The following is a 17,183-nucleotide window of genomic DNA, read 5'->3' on the forward strand; positions in this document are numbered from 1 at the left end:
ACATTTTTTTCTTAAAATGGAATTATTTTGTTTTTAAATGTGACATCTGTAAACTTACATTGAGATTTTTTTTGCTTTAATCTTTAATACCTATGCATGAGTGTTGTGTTGTATTTTTTTATTCTAGTTTATGAGCATGTGCATGTTTTATTATTTATATGTGCTTGTATTTTACAAGTGACTGTTAAAAATTAAAATAAGGAAAGATGTGAATCTTTTATACATAATTATATTTTTCTATTTTTCTACTTGTTACAAAATCGCACTTGAAAAGTGTGTAATAATACCATGTATGTTATTTTGTAATTTTATTCACTATTGTATAAAATTATTTACTGTTGTAGTTTTATATTTTAGTTTAAACAGTGAAAAAGTAGATAAGACTGTAATAGCACACATATATATGTGTATTATTAACTGTTAGGGTACTGTTTAGTTCATAAAATACCTATGCATGGTTTATTTGTAGATTTTTACAATAAATATTATCATTATTTTGAGTTTATATTTTAATTCAGTGATTTTAAAAATGTTTATAACCCCTGCAAGACAGTGTTTAATTTTGTTTAAGCTAGCGTTTGTAGTACATATTCTTTCGGCACCTATAAACAGGTAAACCCATTAAATTTCTTTTTATTAACAGATATTTGGCATTAAATAGATTTATTGATGATTTAACACAGAAAGTCACATGGTGTTCAGAATAATATATAATATACATACATATTTGGACATATCAAATATTATCATTATTTTCAATGTTTTATTCTGAAATCAAAGTGACTAAATACTAAATATATCTAAAAATGGGTTTTCTTAACTCAATGTAGCTTAGCGTTGTCGCTTAATGTGTAGAGTATTGTAGGAATATTTTATTTTTCATATTTTTTTTGATTTCATAGACAATTACTAGTCTGCAAACTGAGACAGCAAACTGAAAAGGTGAGCATATCTGCATGGTTGTTTAATGTTGTTTTGCACGTTTTGCATCTTTAAGGGATAACATTTCTCTATACTTATATATCCGTTACAGTATCTGCCCCACAGTAAGCGCCAGATATGTGTATTATCTACATCCATAGTCACTGCCAATCTCTAGGACTAAACTTGATATCCATAACTCCTAAAATTACAACTTTCAAATAAATTATAAAATCACATATGTCTATGTTGTACTAATAACAACCTAACCTTGCATGAACCATATCATTCATCAGCGATTAAAAGATTCACATATTTCTCTTCCTCCCCATAAGTAAAAACGTATAAAGTTCCAGTGAAATTTCAGGTAATTTTCAAGGAAACGTTACTTTTTTTAATTCTAAGGTGATAGAAGAAATTAAAGAAGATAAAATTTCAACCTTGAAACTGCCACTGGAATAGTAATTGTTGTTTGGTTTAACATTTGATGAATCATAGTTAACATTAACAATATCTTTGTTTCAGAACGAAACCATAGCAAAACCAGAATCAACTAACAGTAACGCAGCAATATCTCTTCAACCTATGACAGAACAGGATAAATCAAAATTAATAGATCAGTCTTCAATCACCAATAAAAACTCTGTGGAGCAGAGAACTAATCCTTCATCTAGTGAAGTTGGAAGTACGAAAGTCGAAGAAACCGAACAACCTTGTAAACAAATAGACGAGTCTAATGTTGATTTCACACAAAATCGGGAGCTTTGGCAGAGAAGAGCTAATCTAGAATCTACACCAGCTTCTCCTTTACTAAAAACGCACAGATTTTCAGAACCATATATACAGAGGCAAAATCATACTCCAGATCTAGTTATGGATTTACCCGTCGTTGGGAATTCAAGTCCAAAAGAACTCGCAAAGTCTATGTCTGTTTTAAGTAGTACCTATTCGGATAGTTCTCCGGAAGATGATGCTAGTCCTACAAAATTGGTAGAGAATAAAACTGGCGCTGATAGCCCAGACATGCAGACTGCAGCAGAAACATTTGCCAAACAGAACCAATGCACTTTGAAAAAGAATAAGAAAATCCAAATGGAAAATTCAGAATACGTTACCATAACCAGTCCTATGCTCGATCGGAAGTATGCAACGTTGGGAAGCAATACAAGTACGACCACAACATTTAAACCTCAACCCAAAACGAAACCTATGGTGCTCAAAAAACCTGTCTTCTCTGTACCACTAAGATCTGTCTCTATAGAGATGATGTGTAAGGACCCTCCTGATCTTCCAACATAAATCTGCTCATAGAGAGATTTACCTCACTATTTTACGTTATTTTTTTATATATTTCAAATAATGTAAGAATATTTACGTCTTATTTTACTAACTGACTGGTTTAGAGTAGAATTCTTAAAACAAATCTAGGATGTGATCATAGAGAATATTATTTATGCCCTTACAATGTTTTACATGCTACGATGAAACGATATTAACTGGAAGGTGAGAATTTGACGAGTTTTCCTTTTAATTAAAACTGTTGCATCACTGTAGCAATGCAAAACGTTTTGGGTATTTTAAAATCACATCTGTTTTATCTTTTTACTTGAGAAAGTGAACTTGAACGTTTTTATTTCAAGTCTCGTGAAGCCATTAGTATACCTACCGTGAAGATTTTAAATAAATATCCTTGTATGAGAGTTTAATAGAATAATAGACTGATTTAAAACCCAATAAGCACAATGTCACACTAAGTGAGTAAATATATTCTGTCGGTTTATCAAAATTCCATTGACATTAACCATATTCAAGGTCAAAATCTGCTTGGTGAAAGCGTAATGTATTATTTTTGAGTATTTGTGACATTGTATTTGGTGGGGCAATGTATTCAACGACTTACGTGTAGCTCTCTAATTTTTTTTTCTGTTGAGCAATTTGGCTTAACTAAAATGTGTAACTACGATATTTAATTTATTGAAAGTTGGCAGGTTGATATTTTCCAAGTTGTATTGTTCATTGGCCTAATCTGAGATTTTGTTTAGTTTAAATTGTTTTTAAGATTAACATTAATTTATACTGTCTAGTTCTAGAATTTACTATAATTATTACTATATATTTTTATAATGTCTGATGTTATTGAAACCGTGTAATGTATATAATACACGACAATATAACTATACGAATCCATTTACACAGATACATCACATTTAAAGTCGACATGAATAGTTTAGGAATGCTTATATACATACATTTCTGCAAAATATATACCTGGTGTTTATTGTTTATAGTCATAATCAAAAAATTCTTTATCTTACAGTGTTAACCGTAGCCTCTCCAAATATAATATCAGGTATATCAGATTTTTATATGCATACGTTAAATTGAACCTGTAAAACAAAAGGTAGTTAGTTACTGAGTTAAGAGGCAGACTAAATTCTTAGCTCCAGTTCAAATATTGGAGAGTATGAAACGAAGAATATTTAACTTGAAATAAAATCTGATATATCTCGAACAGAAATTTGTATCTGGTTGTCCTATTAAAAGTCCCTGTACAGGTTTCGGCACAAAATGTAACGATCCGAAATTGCTTTTGTAATGGTGTAACGTAATATTCAAATTCTGATTTTAAAAACTAATGATTTGTTATGAACATATTTATATTCTGTTTCAAAATATGTGATTATTTCTGATATTGCAATTGTAAACTTTGTCAGTGATAAATTATAATTTGATTAATAATTAACATTTTGAACTTATTTTTTTACCTACTCGTTTCACGTTTTGTGTTCTGATGTTATACTTACGACAGTCTTAACGCAAGGTAAGTTTCATTTATAATAAATATTTTCTTACATGTTTAACAGAGAGCCTTCATAAATGTTTACAATCCAAGTTACCTCCGAACTTAGGCAACCAACATTGCAGGGCTGGTACTGGTAACGAAAAATCCCTAAAATAATGGGATCGCCGATTATTTGAGTAATGGTTATGACCTATAAGTTGCTGTACTCTCTAGCACTATAAATCTTTTCGAAAAATATTTTTGGAAAAGAGAAACAAACAATGAAAAAATTGACTTTGATGCTTGTGTTTTGCATAATACAAAAACGGCAAATAAGTAACGTAAGGAATTTTTGCAAATCCCTAATTATTCATTAAAAAAATACCTTGTTTAATTTCAATTACTGAATGGCAGGTAGCACCAACCACAATTTTCTACAACAGAAGGGTGTTATATACTTTATTTTTATTACGAATTGTTAGATACTGTATTTGCCTAAAAAGATTTAGGTTTAGTTTTAATTAAAATTTCATACATCCTAGTTACACATGCCTAGTTTTATCAGCTCAAATTTAAAAACAAATCACTACATAGTTTGTTGGTTTAACAGATGTAACTATCAAAAAGTTGAAAATGCCAGAAAGTTTGCCAATACTTTGAAAATGATTCAAAAATAGAAGTTCTAAATACATATATATAAATGTTTTTTAACCATTGTCATCTTACTGGAGTTTACTTGATGATGGCATTGGAAATGGAAAATAAAAAAAGAATGCACTATAAACAATATTTTAATTTCTGGTAGTGGCTATGTGAAGATAACTTAGAGTTCTTTTAAATAACGATGAACGACGATAAAAAAATTTGAATTACTTTAAAAACAATATAACGATTTTGACTATGGGACATTAAGCTTATCTCCAAAAGGTTTTAAATTTAGATGACGGGCTTGAAAGCAGGCAAGTATTTAACTATCAATTGAAGAAGTATGATAAACTACTTCAGTAAAACAAATTTCTATGATTTGGAAACCACCGAATTTTATAATTTAGAAACATTGCAGATCATATTAATATATGTTGAATTATAATATTGTAACTTAAATATACAATTTAATACAACTCTGCCAACTATGGTCAATTTTCTGGCAGTAGTGTCAGTACGGAAGAATTCTAACCTAAAGCAAAACTAATTTGTAACAATTTGATAATATTTAAATAAAACTTGAAACTACTTGTGATTTTAAGCTAAAACATAAAAGTGCATCAATTTTCAACCGAGTAGATATTTAACAAAAAGAAGGTTAAGAATAATTTCCTACCTGAAACATTGCTCCACGTTATCTCTGTAACTCAATGTTATTACATCACTGCACTGCACTGCTGCACATTTAATTTAATGAAATATTTAAAAAAAATCAATACATATATATTTACTTTGCAAACAACCAATTTTTAAATTTAAACAAAACAAATTTCTAAAATAACAGTGGAACAATTGCGCCCCCTAGATGCACCGAAAGAATTCTGTTATACTTTAAAGGTAAACAAATACTTGTCTACTAGATGGCGCCACCATATCAAATAGAAGAAAGGATACCACTGCATATAAAATCAAATTTCAAATCATATATATATAAATACATGTCTTCAAACATAACTTAAAAATTGTCAGTTGTGATTATTTTAGTTTAATTTTTCATTGTAGACTTTTAATTTAAATCAATTGTTTGAGTTGTATCATACCGAGTGAGTGCTTTTGAGTTCTCGATCTCGGTTATTTTAAAAACTGCGGAGTTATGACAATCGATTTCAGAAGCTAAAGATAAGAGGGTGGTTTCGCCTCTTTTCGGCTTTTGGTAGTTCTCGGCTACTACCACTACAAGATAAATATTATATACTATAAATTAAAAGAATATACATACCTATAATTATTTATGACACCAGTTTGTATACAATGGCATAACAGATTTTGCGACGACAATGATTTTTGATACAAAAAGTAACGTAGCACTATTTAGAAAGTAAAACACCAAACAAGCATTTGTCGACCATTTTCGAATTCCTATTTGTATAGTAGAAAATAATATTTGAATGATCTAGTTTTCGGCCAGTCACTTTTTTACCATTCATTCGATAATTTGAAACTCTAATAATGTTTAATAAATTAAGTTAAAACAATTGATAATCTGGGCTAATACTAATAAGTTACAAGTCTGTTTTATATTTACTTATTTTTTAAATTACTTATATGACAGAATGAGTCCTCAGAGAAAAAAAATTAAAATTAATAGTCATAATAATGGAACGAAAGCTTGAGGGGATATTATTAGCCTTAAGAAGGCCTTTCACCTTCACCCACCCTTTAGGACCACAATGCTCAAAATCTAATCGTATCGATTGGAATTACTTGTCCCCATTTCAGACAGACGTTGAAAGTCACCTATTGATGGTAACATTTCTTTTCACATGAACTGCTAATGAGCTGGAGCAAACTGGGCTCTGATCAAAAGGTAAATTGTCGCTATGTCTGCGGCTTATATGACAATGAAGCTATTCTGTACCCGCAAATAGCAACAGTCCTTAAAAAACTCCATTCATTTGCTTCGCCGATTCAGTATGTGTGAAAACGAACATAAAGCCGGCTACGCCATGGGCGCCGTTAACGCAGAATCCAAGAGGGGTCAAATTTAAAATACCGGAATACATTATCTCCTGATCGTGTATTGCTGAAGCAAAGTGGATTAATGTCTTCTATACTCCATATGCTTTATGCAATCTATTGTCCATTGTCGTAAGAAGAATACGCATCTTGCCAATTTGCTACTCCTCTCACTATACTATGATGTTACGAACTAACAGATACAGCAGCCACAGCTGTTGCAAGAAAAAGAAAAAGCATAGAAGAACAAAGAAGACGAAGGCCCAGAAATTAGTTTCAAGGGCAACTGGTACTGTTTACGAATTTATTAATGAACGAACCATCAAATTGTAAGAATTATGAATGGGAAGTAATACGTTAAAAAAGATTTTTTTAACGTATTACTTTATACATTTTGTAAAATTGTAGGGTATAGCCAGAGTTGGACTAAATTCGTTCTGATTGGAAGTTTGCACACAAACCTTCAAATTTGTCGAATACAGGACGCTAATATCAAAGACGTTTTCTCGTAATTTTCACAAGTTCAGACTTTCTTTTCTTTTTCGAATAACTATGTTAAAAGTTTTTAGGTATTACATAAATTAATATCGAATGTTTCTAAACATTGTCTAGAGCTCTTTTGCTTGACACCGTATTCAATTTCCACATTTTTAGATAGATTTATATATCTCCTTTGTGAAGGTGATCAATTTATAGGTACATCTCACTTTTTTCGAGATTTCCATGGTAACATCCTTAATTGATTCGTCCTGCATTTATCGAGTACGAGATTTTCAAGTTCTATAACACTGTATCGCCCGTGGGCTGTTTTATTGAGCTCCGACGTGAACGATTCTACGACGGTTCAAAATGAGCATATTGACGCGCTATTCATTCGACATTCGACAAATAGCTAAAGAAAAATTTGTAGAAGAGGCTGGAAATTTTCTATAAAGAAGACTAAAAAGATCGAATTTCTGCATGTGATTAATGTTTAGTAATACATTTTGGAGTTTTCCCAATGCCTCAAAAAGTTATAACTGGAGTTCGACACTTCGGTGCCTAAGGAAGGGGTCGTCACATCTAAAAAGATTTAAAAATGTATCACTCGAGCAATGCCTGTCAATTACTACTTAATAAAAAACAAATGATTGGAAATAAGTACCATGTAATTGTTTATTTCACCTGTTACACATTTGTGTATACGAGGGTAGCAAAATAGTTAATGCCCCATTTTCGGCGATGTTTTTTCCGGTAAAGGAAAACATTATCAGGATGTTTGAAAAAAGATATTACCGATGTAATATGGAAATTGGAAAATTTTCATATGAAAAGATGCACATGAAGAAAAACTGACGACTTCACGGCGCAGGCGCGTAACATGTCAAAGAATAACGATCTTTGGCAAATCTAAACATGCGCTTGCGTTTGCGCATTTACAATGGCGCATCCGTACCGACATGAAACTTACTGAGGACGCGCTACTCTCTACCCCTAACCACAGAGAAATCAATACGAAAGTTTTTTGAATACCTATTGCCCCACTGGCGAATATAGTCGTTGCCAGTTCTTCGTCGCGTTCCGTTGTCAGCACAGTTTCCGCATATCCGTGCTCCCCTTGCCCCTGCTAGGGCGGTAACATATACACGTGGCTGTATGGTGTTGTACATATAGACAGTTTCCTCACAGAATGGGATAGCATAAAAAATAGCGATCCTACGCATCCACAGTTTAAGGTCAGTGGGCTCTGCTTCGCCTTTTAGCAGCCTACTTTTCGCTTTTTGTTTAAATAAATAAATTTTAGCGTCATCGATTCTGCATATTTGCATGTGCCGGTGCCTCCTTGGCTTCCTCTGCGCAAGCGCCAATGACGTAACACGTTATTAACGCTATTTACATACATCATCCTATTTTATTATTTCATTAATAACTCCAAATATATATTATCCTTGATTATTTTTCTATAACAAATTAAGTAAATACACTACACTCTTAAATTTTGCGCGATTTTCTTTCGTATTTCAGCAAATTAAACTGCTGTTGCGTTGTGCGAAACAATCGCAAGAATTATGTAATACAATTTAATTCTGAATTAATTATACGTGTTACAAAATATATAATAAGTATATAAGTATAAATATTGTCTCTGGGGCCATTTAAAACTGTGGTAGAAAATGTGTGAAATTATATTTTAAGGGAATATCGATTGTTTTCTCTCGAAAAAATATTGCACATATTACAATTCACCATAAGATACTACTGAAAATTAAATGATTCCTAAATATTATCCAGTACCTATTTTATTACATAAATAATAATTTTTAGATTGAAGTACCGAATGAAAGCTATACGTATCGTAGTGATACGTAAATAGACGTACCTAATTAAATTAGGTGACTGTTAAGTCACGTTCCAAAATCAATTCAGGTCAGCTCATTTGAGTGTTTCGACCCTATAAGCAGTGAATACAAAAATATGGTAAGATGAATAATGATTTTGATTAATAAATGTTGATGCAGGTCATATGTCATATGTCAAGGAGAGAAGGCAAACATTGGAAATTGGTCCGTTTATCGAATAAACTGGAGAAATAACGCTGGGAATTAGACGAACTTCCAATTTCCCAAATATCCAGTGGTATCGAAATTCCAAGGTTCTTGATGACTGTACCTCCCACTATCTCCGCCACTAGTTAACAGATCTATATACCAATTCAGGGAATTTTTGCCTTTAGTTAATTAAACCGTATGCCCAAGTTTCACCAGTCTACATCAAGTACTTTCAGCCCCTGGTTCATTAAGTTTTTTCTGTCCAAAACAACCGAAATTATGACGTAGACTTAAAAAAACACCTTACACATTTCAGTTTTAAACTGAGCCTAGTAAATTAACTTTTTTCGTCTCCTAAAATTTCACCTACCCTTCGAATCGTGACTAAGTGAAAATGCTAATTCACTACCAAAGGGCAGGTTAATTATAGTTTGTTATTAGTATTAGTAATGCTCCCATATGACTAACACTGATAATACACGCGTGTGGAAAACAACACCTGATATTTATTTTAATTATGACGATACATCAATCGATACCTATTTATATTGTATAAAATATGCTATGGTGGTTTAGTTTGTTATAAGTATATCCATGTGTGAAGTAGGTCTTGGCATTCAAATCGATGAAAATCCGTGAGCTTTAAATCTGTTAATTTTAAGACGAGGATTTGTTGGAAAAAATCTTTTTGGCAAGTTTTTCGTTTTGCTGTTAAAATTTTTGGCAAAAAGTTTACTAAATTGTTCATGACGTTTGCAGTATTGAAATATATAGTAGGGCTATTATAATTCAAAGTTGGACTTATTACAAACTAGAGAAACTAATTTATCTTAAAATAATCTAAAATTCATAATAACGCCCCTCCAAAGTTTATTTTTGTTGTAATGGAAACAATGTAAAATTTTGACACAACAGGAAAAATAATGCTTAAAATTGTAAAAATCACTTATAAGCAGACTGTATTATTCACAAATTATGAGGCAGTGCTAGTAGCTAATTTTCTACTAGCTTGTTAAACTGAAACAGAAACTTATTAAATTTTGAAACATTAAGCTTCTATAAAAAAATTGTCTTAGGTACATTATAAATTGATGAACTCGTTCAATATGTAAATCTAAAAGGCTATGGACAAAAAAAATCACTCGAATCATGCGTTGTCAAAAATTTTTAGGGTGGAAAAATCATACAAACATAAGTACTGATTTGAAACAAAAGGTTTTTTACCAAACTTTCGGATATTGATTTTTTAAGAAGTTTAAAATACAATAAGAATGTAAGTTAATTCAATATTTACGTTAATTGGATGTCGATTCTGATCAATTAACTAAGTCTGGGCCGGTTCTCAAGATACAATTAAATTTCTGAAATTTTTGCATTTACTTTAGACACTATAAAAGTGGATATTTAAATTTTCATTCCTGGTAGTTTATGATTTTATGTACATACTTCATAGAAATCTTATTAATTCAAACGAATTTCATTAAATGTATCCTGCAATAATTTTGCAGTGTCAGACCAATCTTGTAAGATTAATCCAAGAATCCAGCTGTGATCCTGTAAAAAAACTTATAAAACTATTTCCCATTATTTTCCTTGCGATAGAATTAATATAAAGTTTACTACAGAGAAGAATTTCATTTCTTTTTGAGGTAACAGGCCGGAAGAAGTTTATTTTGCGTTTCGATTAGTGTACACTTTCCTTCGTTTCTTGCTTGCTTTATTTACTACTTACGTAATTCTATTTACGTTTATAGAACGAAGCTATAAATAATATCGGAAATATGCCTAAAACCAAACACTTCTCTTTATGAATGAGTTATTAACTCAGGTTCAACGAAGATACTACATAGGAAATTGAAAATCGCGGAACCTGTACATGATGGGTACGGGCTTCTTTGACAGATACTCCAAAGCGGTTACTCAACATCCAGCTGATCACAAGATAGTAACATCGGTCGATACCGACCAGATACATGAAAAGTATGAATTAAACCAGGTTGCTATGGCAACCTACCTATTTATTGCTTCACGTAGCGCAGCTTCAAACAAAGGCGAAACGCTTACGGGCCTCATTCCACAACGATTGGAATTCCATTTTTGGCTCATCTCGAGCAACTTGATTTGCAGATGGATTATTATTCTTGACTCTAGTTATTAAGTTTTCAGCGAGTGGCTAGTTCGAGAGAGATCAAAAAATTTTTGTTTGAGACTTCTCTTTGTTGTACATCAGGATTTCGACCTGTTTGTCATGCATTTTAAACGATGCAATTTAATATCTTGAAGATGGAATTTATAGTTTTTCTGCGCAAAAATTAGGAATAAAATTATGACAATAAATTATGAAAAATAATTTTGTAAAACAGACTACTTTTGTATAAATTAGAGACGTGTTATATAGTCACCATATAATTTTGATATCACTGTGGTCGAAGTGCCGAATATAAAATTTTACATGACTTATTAAATACTAACAACTAATTTAATTGGTACGTAGATACGTCACTAATAGTAAATATATAATTTTATAATTAACTGTTAGACAGCGAAACTAATGAAAAATAATTTAATGAATACTGATAATTTTAATATGATGACGTGTTATTTTAGTCACCATATTTTTTTTGATGTCAATGTTAAAAAAGTTGTCTTTAAAAAATTTTCACATGATTTTCCAAGTATTAACCAATATGTAGAAAGTTAGCAATCGAAAATAGATTTTTTTTAAGTTCGACAGCGAAATTAATGAAAAATAATTTAGTGTAAACTGATTGCTTTAATATGATAATGACGTGTTATTTGATGTTAATGTGGACGAAACGTCGAATATTAAAAAAATAGTTTTTAACAAATTGAAATAAAACTAATTTATGTTTTAAAAATCTATTTTTGCTGTTTTAACAAACGAACATAATGAAAAAATAAATAAAAGTACTAATCTGATCGAAATATTTTTTTAAAATCATTTCAAGTTTTTACAGTTACACGCAAAAAAATTTCTTGCTTCAAATGTTCATTTGATTTTAAGGTATCGCACGTTACGTAAGAAAATATGTTCTTTCAAGAAAAAACGTAAGTGCCTCCATCTATCGTGCTACTTCCCACCTACGCCATTCTGTGACCTGCTACAATTTTCTTTCAAGAAAACATAAGTTTGATTGTAATTTGCTAAATTTGTCTTGAATAATTCCTACGTTAATACTAAATTTTAAATATATATATTTTAAGGAACTGGTAGTTCTAAAACTAATATGTTTGCAGTTTATGATGAACTGTAAGAGATATTGTAGCTAAGGCCGAGATAATAAATTGCAAAACTATAAAAGAATTGAATTAAATTATGTATATTTACAAATAATATAAAATTCTAAGAAAAAATATAGATTACATCAAATATTTCACATAGTTTGACGAAAGCATTTATATTTGAATAGAATAAAATAACATTTACGGCAAATACTTATATTTAAAACAATCTGCGCATTTGAACCAAATACTTTTTTTTTCAGTGTACCTACTTATGTGGAAATTTACTTTTTAATAACCTTTCCTTTAAATTATGAGATTTGACAACAATGCGTAGCCCAGTTCCCAACTGCGCATGCGCTGCGTCTCACGCGCGCCGTTGTTTGAGGTCACACTAGCTTGTTCAGCGGCGGGGTATGATATATTACTAAAAAAAAGGTTAAAAAGAGGGAATTTGAAAAAATAAACTATTATACGTATTTCTAAAGGTCAAATGCAGTCTTTGTATAGCATAGAACTCTATAGTATGCAGAGTAGTTGTTTCCTACACTATCATTCACTTACAAATTGTCTTTGAAGTTTTTTAGCGTACCTAAATATCGATGTCATCTTTTTATTTCAATTAACTTAATAGCTTTTGAAGTAAAGTAAAAGCAAACGCAAAAGTACAAAAACTGATAAGAAAATAAATTAAAATAAAACAAATATGTTGTGATATTAGCTGTGGCATCTATCAAGACAGAGCAACCACATTCAACTTTTATTTTCCTCATGGCCGCCATATTCGATATTCGCATTTTTTAATTCAGCACATTTTTTTGACTACGATGATGTGTCATGTCATGTTATGTTATGGTTTATCTTTTGTTTTCATCAAAATGCCAAGTTATCCACTTGTACAAAGAATGCTTTGAACTTTGAAGTCAAACATCCAACAATTACTCCAAATTTTTAAACTGAGGATATTACGAGAAATAGCTCTGCGAATTAATGCCCCTACTAGCATTGAATCATACAATCCATATCTAGTATACAGCTAGGAGTATTCGTCAAACTAACCCACCCGACATATACCGGTTTTGAATGGTCTAGGTATGTTTGGAGTGACATGTTGACAACTCAGTTAAATTTTCAGTGATAATGTCAAAGTATAAAGAACTAAATATGCGATTTTCACCGCCCCAAATTAAAATTTAAATTTGTCCAATTAATTCTGAAAATTAATTTTAATTTTGGATGAAAATTGTTGAAATAACAAGCAAAAACATTTTTTTTATATATATCGAATAACTAATCGATTACACCCCAAACGGGACCTCTCCCCTCCTTCCTAGTCAGGATCAAGATCACAGAGGTTAGATTGAGAAAAAGTGTATTAAATCAAAGGATCTCGGTGTTTAGGTTTTTTGGGTTGGTTAGTCCGAATGAGAGGTTAGTTGGTCTGTATCAGGCCATTTTAAGGTTGTTTCAAGGTCATATCAAGATCAAATTGAGAAAAAGCCGACCAATCAAGTCTAACCACCATACAGGATTTTGGGGTCGCTGGGTTAGAATCCAAGGTTAGTTTGTCTGTATCAGGTCATTTAAAAGTCGTCCAAGGTCATTTCAAGGTCAAATGACCCTCCCTCTTTAAAACTTATGAAGTCATATTTAAATATAATTATATTTTAATGACAATTAATAAAATAGGTATAATAATACAAAATAGAACGATCTAAAATAATACAAAAAAACGACAATAAAAGCTAATTGATTGTAAAACTTTATTAGGAAAAAAATCTTAATAGTGCGTATATTTCTATTTTTTGTTGCCGTTTTCGGAAGTGCGCCATTCTGAATATTGTATCCGAATCTGTTAAAATTCATGATTCCATATTTATACACCGTATCCAATCAACTAAATGTACGGGTAAGCTAAGGATGTCCAATCGAAAAGCTTCGAGGCAGAATTTCAAAACTGCGGATCAAAATTAAAATTAAACAAAAGCCCCGAAAGACTTTTTAAACGTAATTTAATTAGGAAAGTTACTAAATGTTGCGATATGTGTCTGCAAGCAAACTTAAAACAAGAGCCTTGTTTTTTTTAACAAGAGCCAGTAATAAAAATCGTTTACATAGTATATACCTTTGCATGTATAATTATACTCGACATTTTTTCCTTTGTATGAAATATATCTAGAGGGCTTATATATATGTTTAAGAGGAACCTGAATATATCAAGGGAAAAAGCAAGTGGGAAGATGACCATCAAACAATACTTTATTAAATGGAAATTCTATTTTATATTTAATTTATTTCAAAAATATGTATTTTATATTAAATTATATGCAATTTATTTCTTTAATAATGTATGGAATTCATCCATGAATTCATTTTTATTTCATGCTGTCTAAAATTCTCATTCTGGTACATTTTTCGCCTCATTTACATTTTATATTCCATGATATGTGCTCGCACCGTTATCTTTTACACACGTTTCCAAATTAATCTGTAATATCTGTCTACCAGACATAAAGCTGCTATTCTCTGAAGCTAGTAATATATGTATGAAACGTAACAGATGTACCTAATATCGTAAAATGCCCGCATAATTCCGACATGACCGTATTAGCTTTTCAGGCTGAAGGACGCCTCGATAAATTTTATATATAGAGCGTTTTCTGAGTAATCCGAAACATTGAAGTAGGCCGAATCACTGAAATAAAATATATACAAACATGAAAGCACCATTTCTCTATGGTTTTTGTTTTCAACAAGGTTTGCAACACTACAGTCAAGGCCAAGGTATTGGGAGCAAAACGCGCGCTCATTTGTCTCAGTTAATTGAGAACTGTTGTTGTAGCGGCGTGTTGAAAAAATGAGTGCCGCTTTGATTTTAAACAAATTGAGTACTCTTATTTTGTGGATATGCGTCGCAAAAATTTTGTACCAAATTACACACTATAATCTCTAAACCGTTGGTTGTTTTGATGTCACATACGTTAATGTAAAATGACATACAAGTAAAGTTACGTTACACAAATTTACATGGTTTTCAAACAAATAAATCGACAATGTTTTCTAATATATAATACAGTTATTAACAGTTACACATAAGCGAGCATAAATTTGTAACATATGGTGGCCCCCAAGGTACTGTTCTGGGGACAATGCTTTCTATTATTCATATTAATGATATATGTACACATAACTATACTGGAAAGGTCGTATTATTTGCAGATGATATGGCAGTTGAGAAGGTCCAGAAAAATTTCCGAATTTTTACTACTAACAACCAGATACAATCAGTCATACAGAAACTAGAGGATCTCTTTATAAATTCAAGCAACTTAAACAGTTTTGTTTAATATACAACAGTTAAAGCAATATATTTTTATATTTTTCTCGAAAATAATAGACTACTGCAATTTCAAGAGTATATTTTTTGCGCGAAATGATATTTTGCTGGATACATAAAAAAAGTTGGGTTGATATCTAAAATTTGTTTTTCATAGCTCAAAAAGTGATTTAAAAAATTATTTTCAAACGGGCTGTATTTCAAAAACAAAAGAAAACACGAAAGTACCATATTCTTTTTTATGTTCTACTAGGCCCTGAACGTATGTCATTTTTTTTCTAAACACCCCATGTCTCATAAAGGGACTGGCTTCCTTTTTTCGAGTTTATATCAGAAACGGGATAGTTTAGGTTTAAAATGGCCTGAAGAATCACAACCGTCAATCATTAGTATAAGTCTTTCTGATCTCAATTGAAGCCGAAGAGGCAGGCTCGGTTGTTACGCAGCAACTTGGCATTAAAATATTTGAAAAACTTGTTCACATATTTATTTAGCCATACCTATATACAGGCCTGGTCGCCCAGTTGAAGAATGCGCGCGTGGGCAAACGCCGCACACACACAGCCGCACTGGGAGACCGGTCATAAGTTTCATAAATTTCAGTTGTCGACAAATTGCCTAGCAGTGCAGTGCAGCAATGCGGAGTTTGGTGTAATTCAGGTAATTTTAATTTATTATAGGCACCTTCTATTAATCATTCATATTACAATTGCGAAAGGGAGAAATAAGACATTTTGTTTACTAATATTATTACAATATGGCATTTTGGAGACCTTTTGAAACGGAACAAAACGAATTACATTGAATTAGTAGACCGGTTGTTGATGAAACAGATTTAGAATTTAAAAATAATTATTTACATATTCAATGTCACTGTCAGCGTCTCATTTTAAATATTTACGATTATAATTTATATAAAGAAAATTGAGGACATAAGTAATGAAAATATGTTGTTGATCAAATGAACATATAATAGAAATATCTGCACATTATATACAAATTATTATTATTTTTTTTACCGTTAGCAGAAAACTTTTTTAGGACGCCTATGAAACTCATTAAATTTTATTGCTAGGCGTTTTTATACATCTTCAACTGACTTCGGAAAGACTTATACCAATTATTGGCCTTTTTCACATACAAAAAAATTGACAAATGTTTTGACCTCGAATTAATTGTTATGTACAACATACAAAATTGTCGACACTTCACTGATGATAATAAATTCAAGAAGAAACATGACTGGCTTTAACTTTTCAATAATTTCTCAGTGAAACTTGATGTAAATTGGACTTGATTCCTTTGAAATTATTTATTAACTAAGTTTGCTCAGCAACTACAATAAAAAATTGGACTGTTTAATAACACTTGTTAATATTTTCAATAAATTTATGAATTTCTCCCACTGCGTAAAACGTAAACATACGGTATAGTTGCTACGACCAACATTTAAGGGTATGTATTATAATTTCAGTTTCAATGATGTTACTCACATATTATTTTAACAGGAATTTACATCAAATAGCTACCTCAGAATAATTTTGGTTAAATTCCACGGTTTTATAAACGAACATTCTGCCAGATTTTTGATACGTTATAACAATTTTCTGTAGTGAAAAATAAGAACCTGGCATTCCCCGAGAAGCGCATTACGGCCTAAAATATCCGATATATTATCTGTTGAAATACGACCAGAGCCGGACTAACCTAT

At 31.2% G+C, this 17,183-nt stretch overlaps 1 protein-coding gene across 4 annotated transcripts in view; it reads left to right on the forward strand.

Moving 5' to 3' along the window:
• Positions 1-3,627, forward strand: part of LOC108916968 (SLIT-ROBO Rho GTPase-activating protein 1-like) — a 41,543-nt gene extending 37,916 nt beyond the window's left edge. For all 4 annotated transcript variants that reach the window (XM_018723344.1, XM_018723346.1, XM_018723347.1 and 1 more), the window contains exon 13: positions 1,447-3,627. In XM_018723344.1, the coding sequence (XP_018578860.1) occupies positions 1,447-2,220 (774 nt within the window). In that variant the 3' untranslated portion in view covers positions 2,221-3,627. The remainder of the gene's footprint in view (positions 1-1,446) is intronic.
• The last annotated feature ends 13,556 nt before the right edge of the window (positions 3,628-17,183 follow it).

Source organism: Anoplophora glabripennis, unplaced genomic scaffold, assembly GCF_000390285.2.
Source record: "Anoplophora glabripennis isolate ALB-LARVAE unplaced genomic scaffold, Agla_2.0 scaffold2, whole genome shotgun sequence".
In the NCBI taxonomy this organism is placed as follows: domain Eukaryota; kingdom Metazoa; phylum Arthropoda; class Insecta; order Coleoptera; family Cerambycidae; genus Anoplophora; species Anoplophora glabripennis.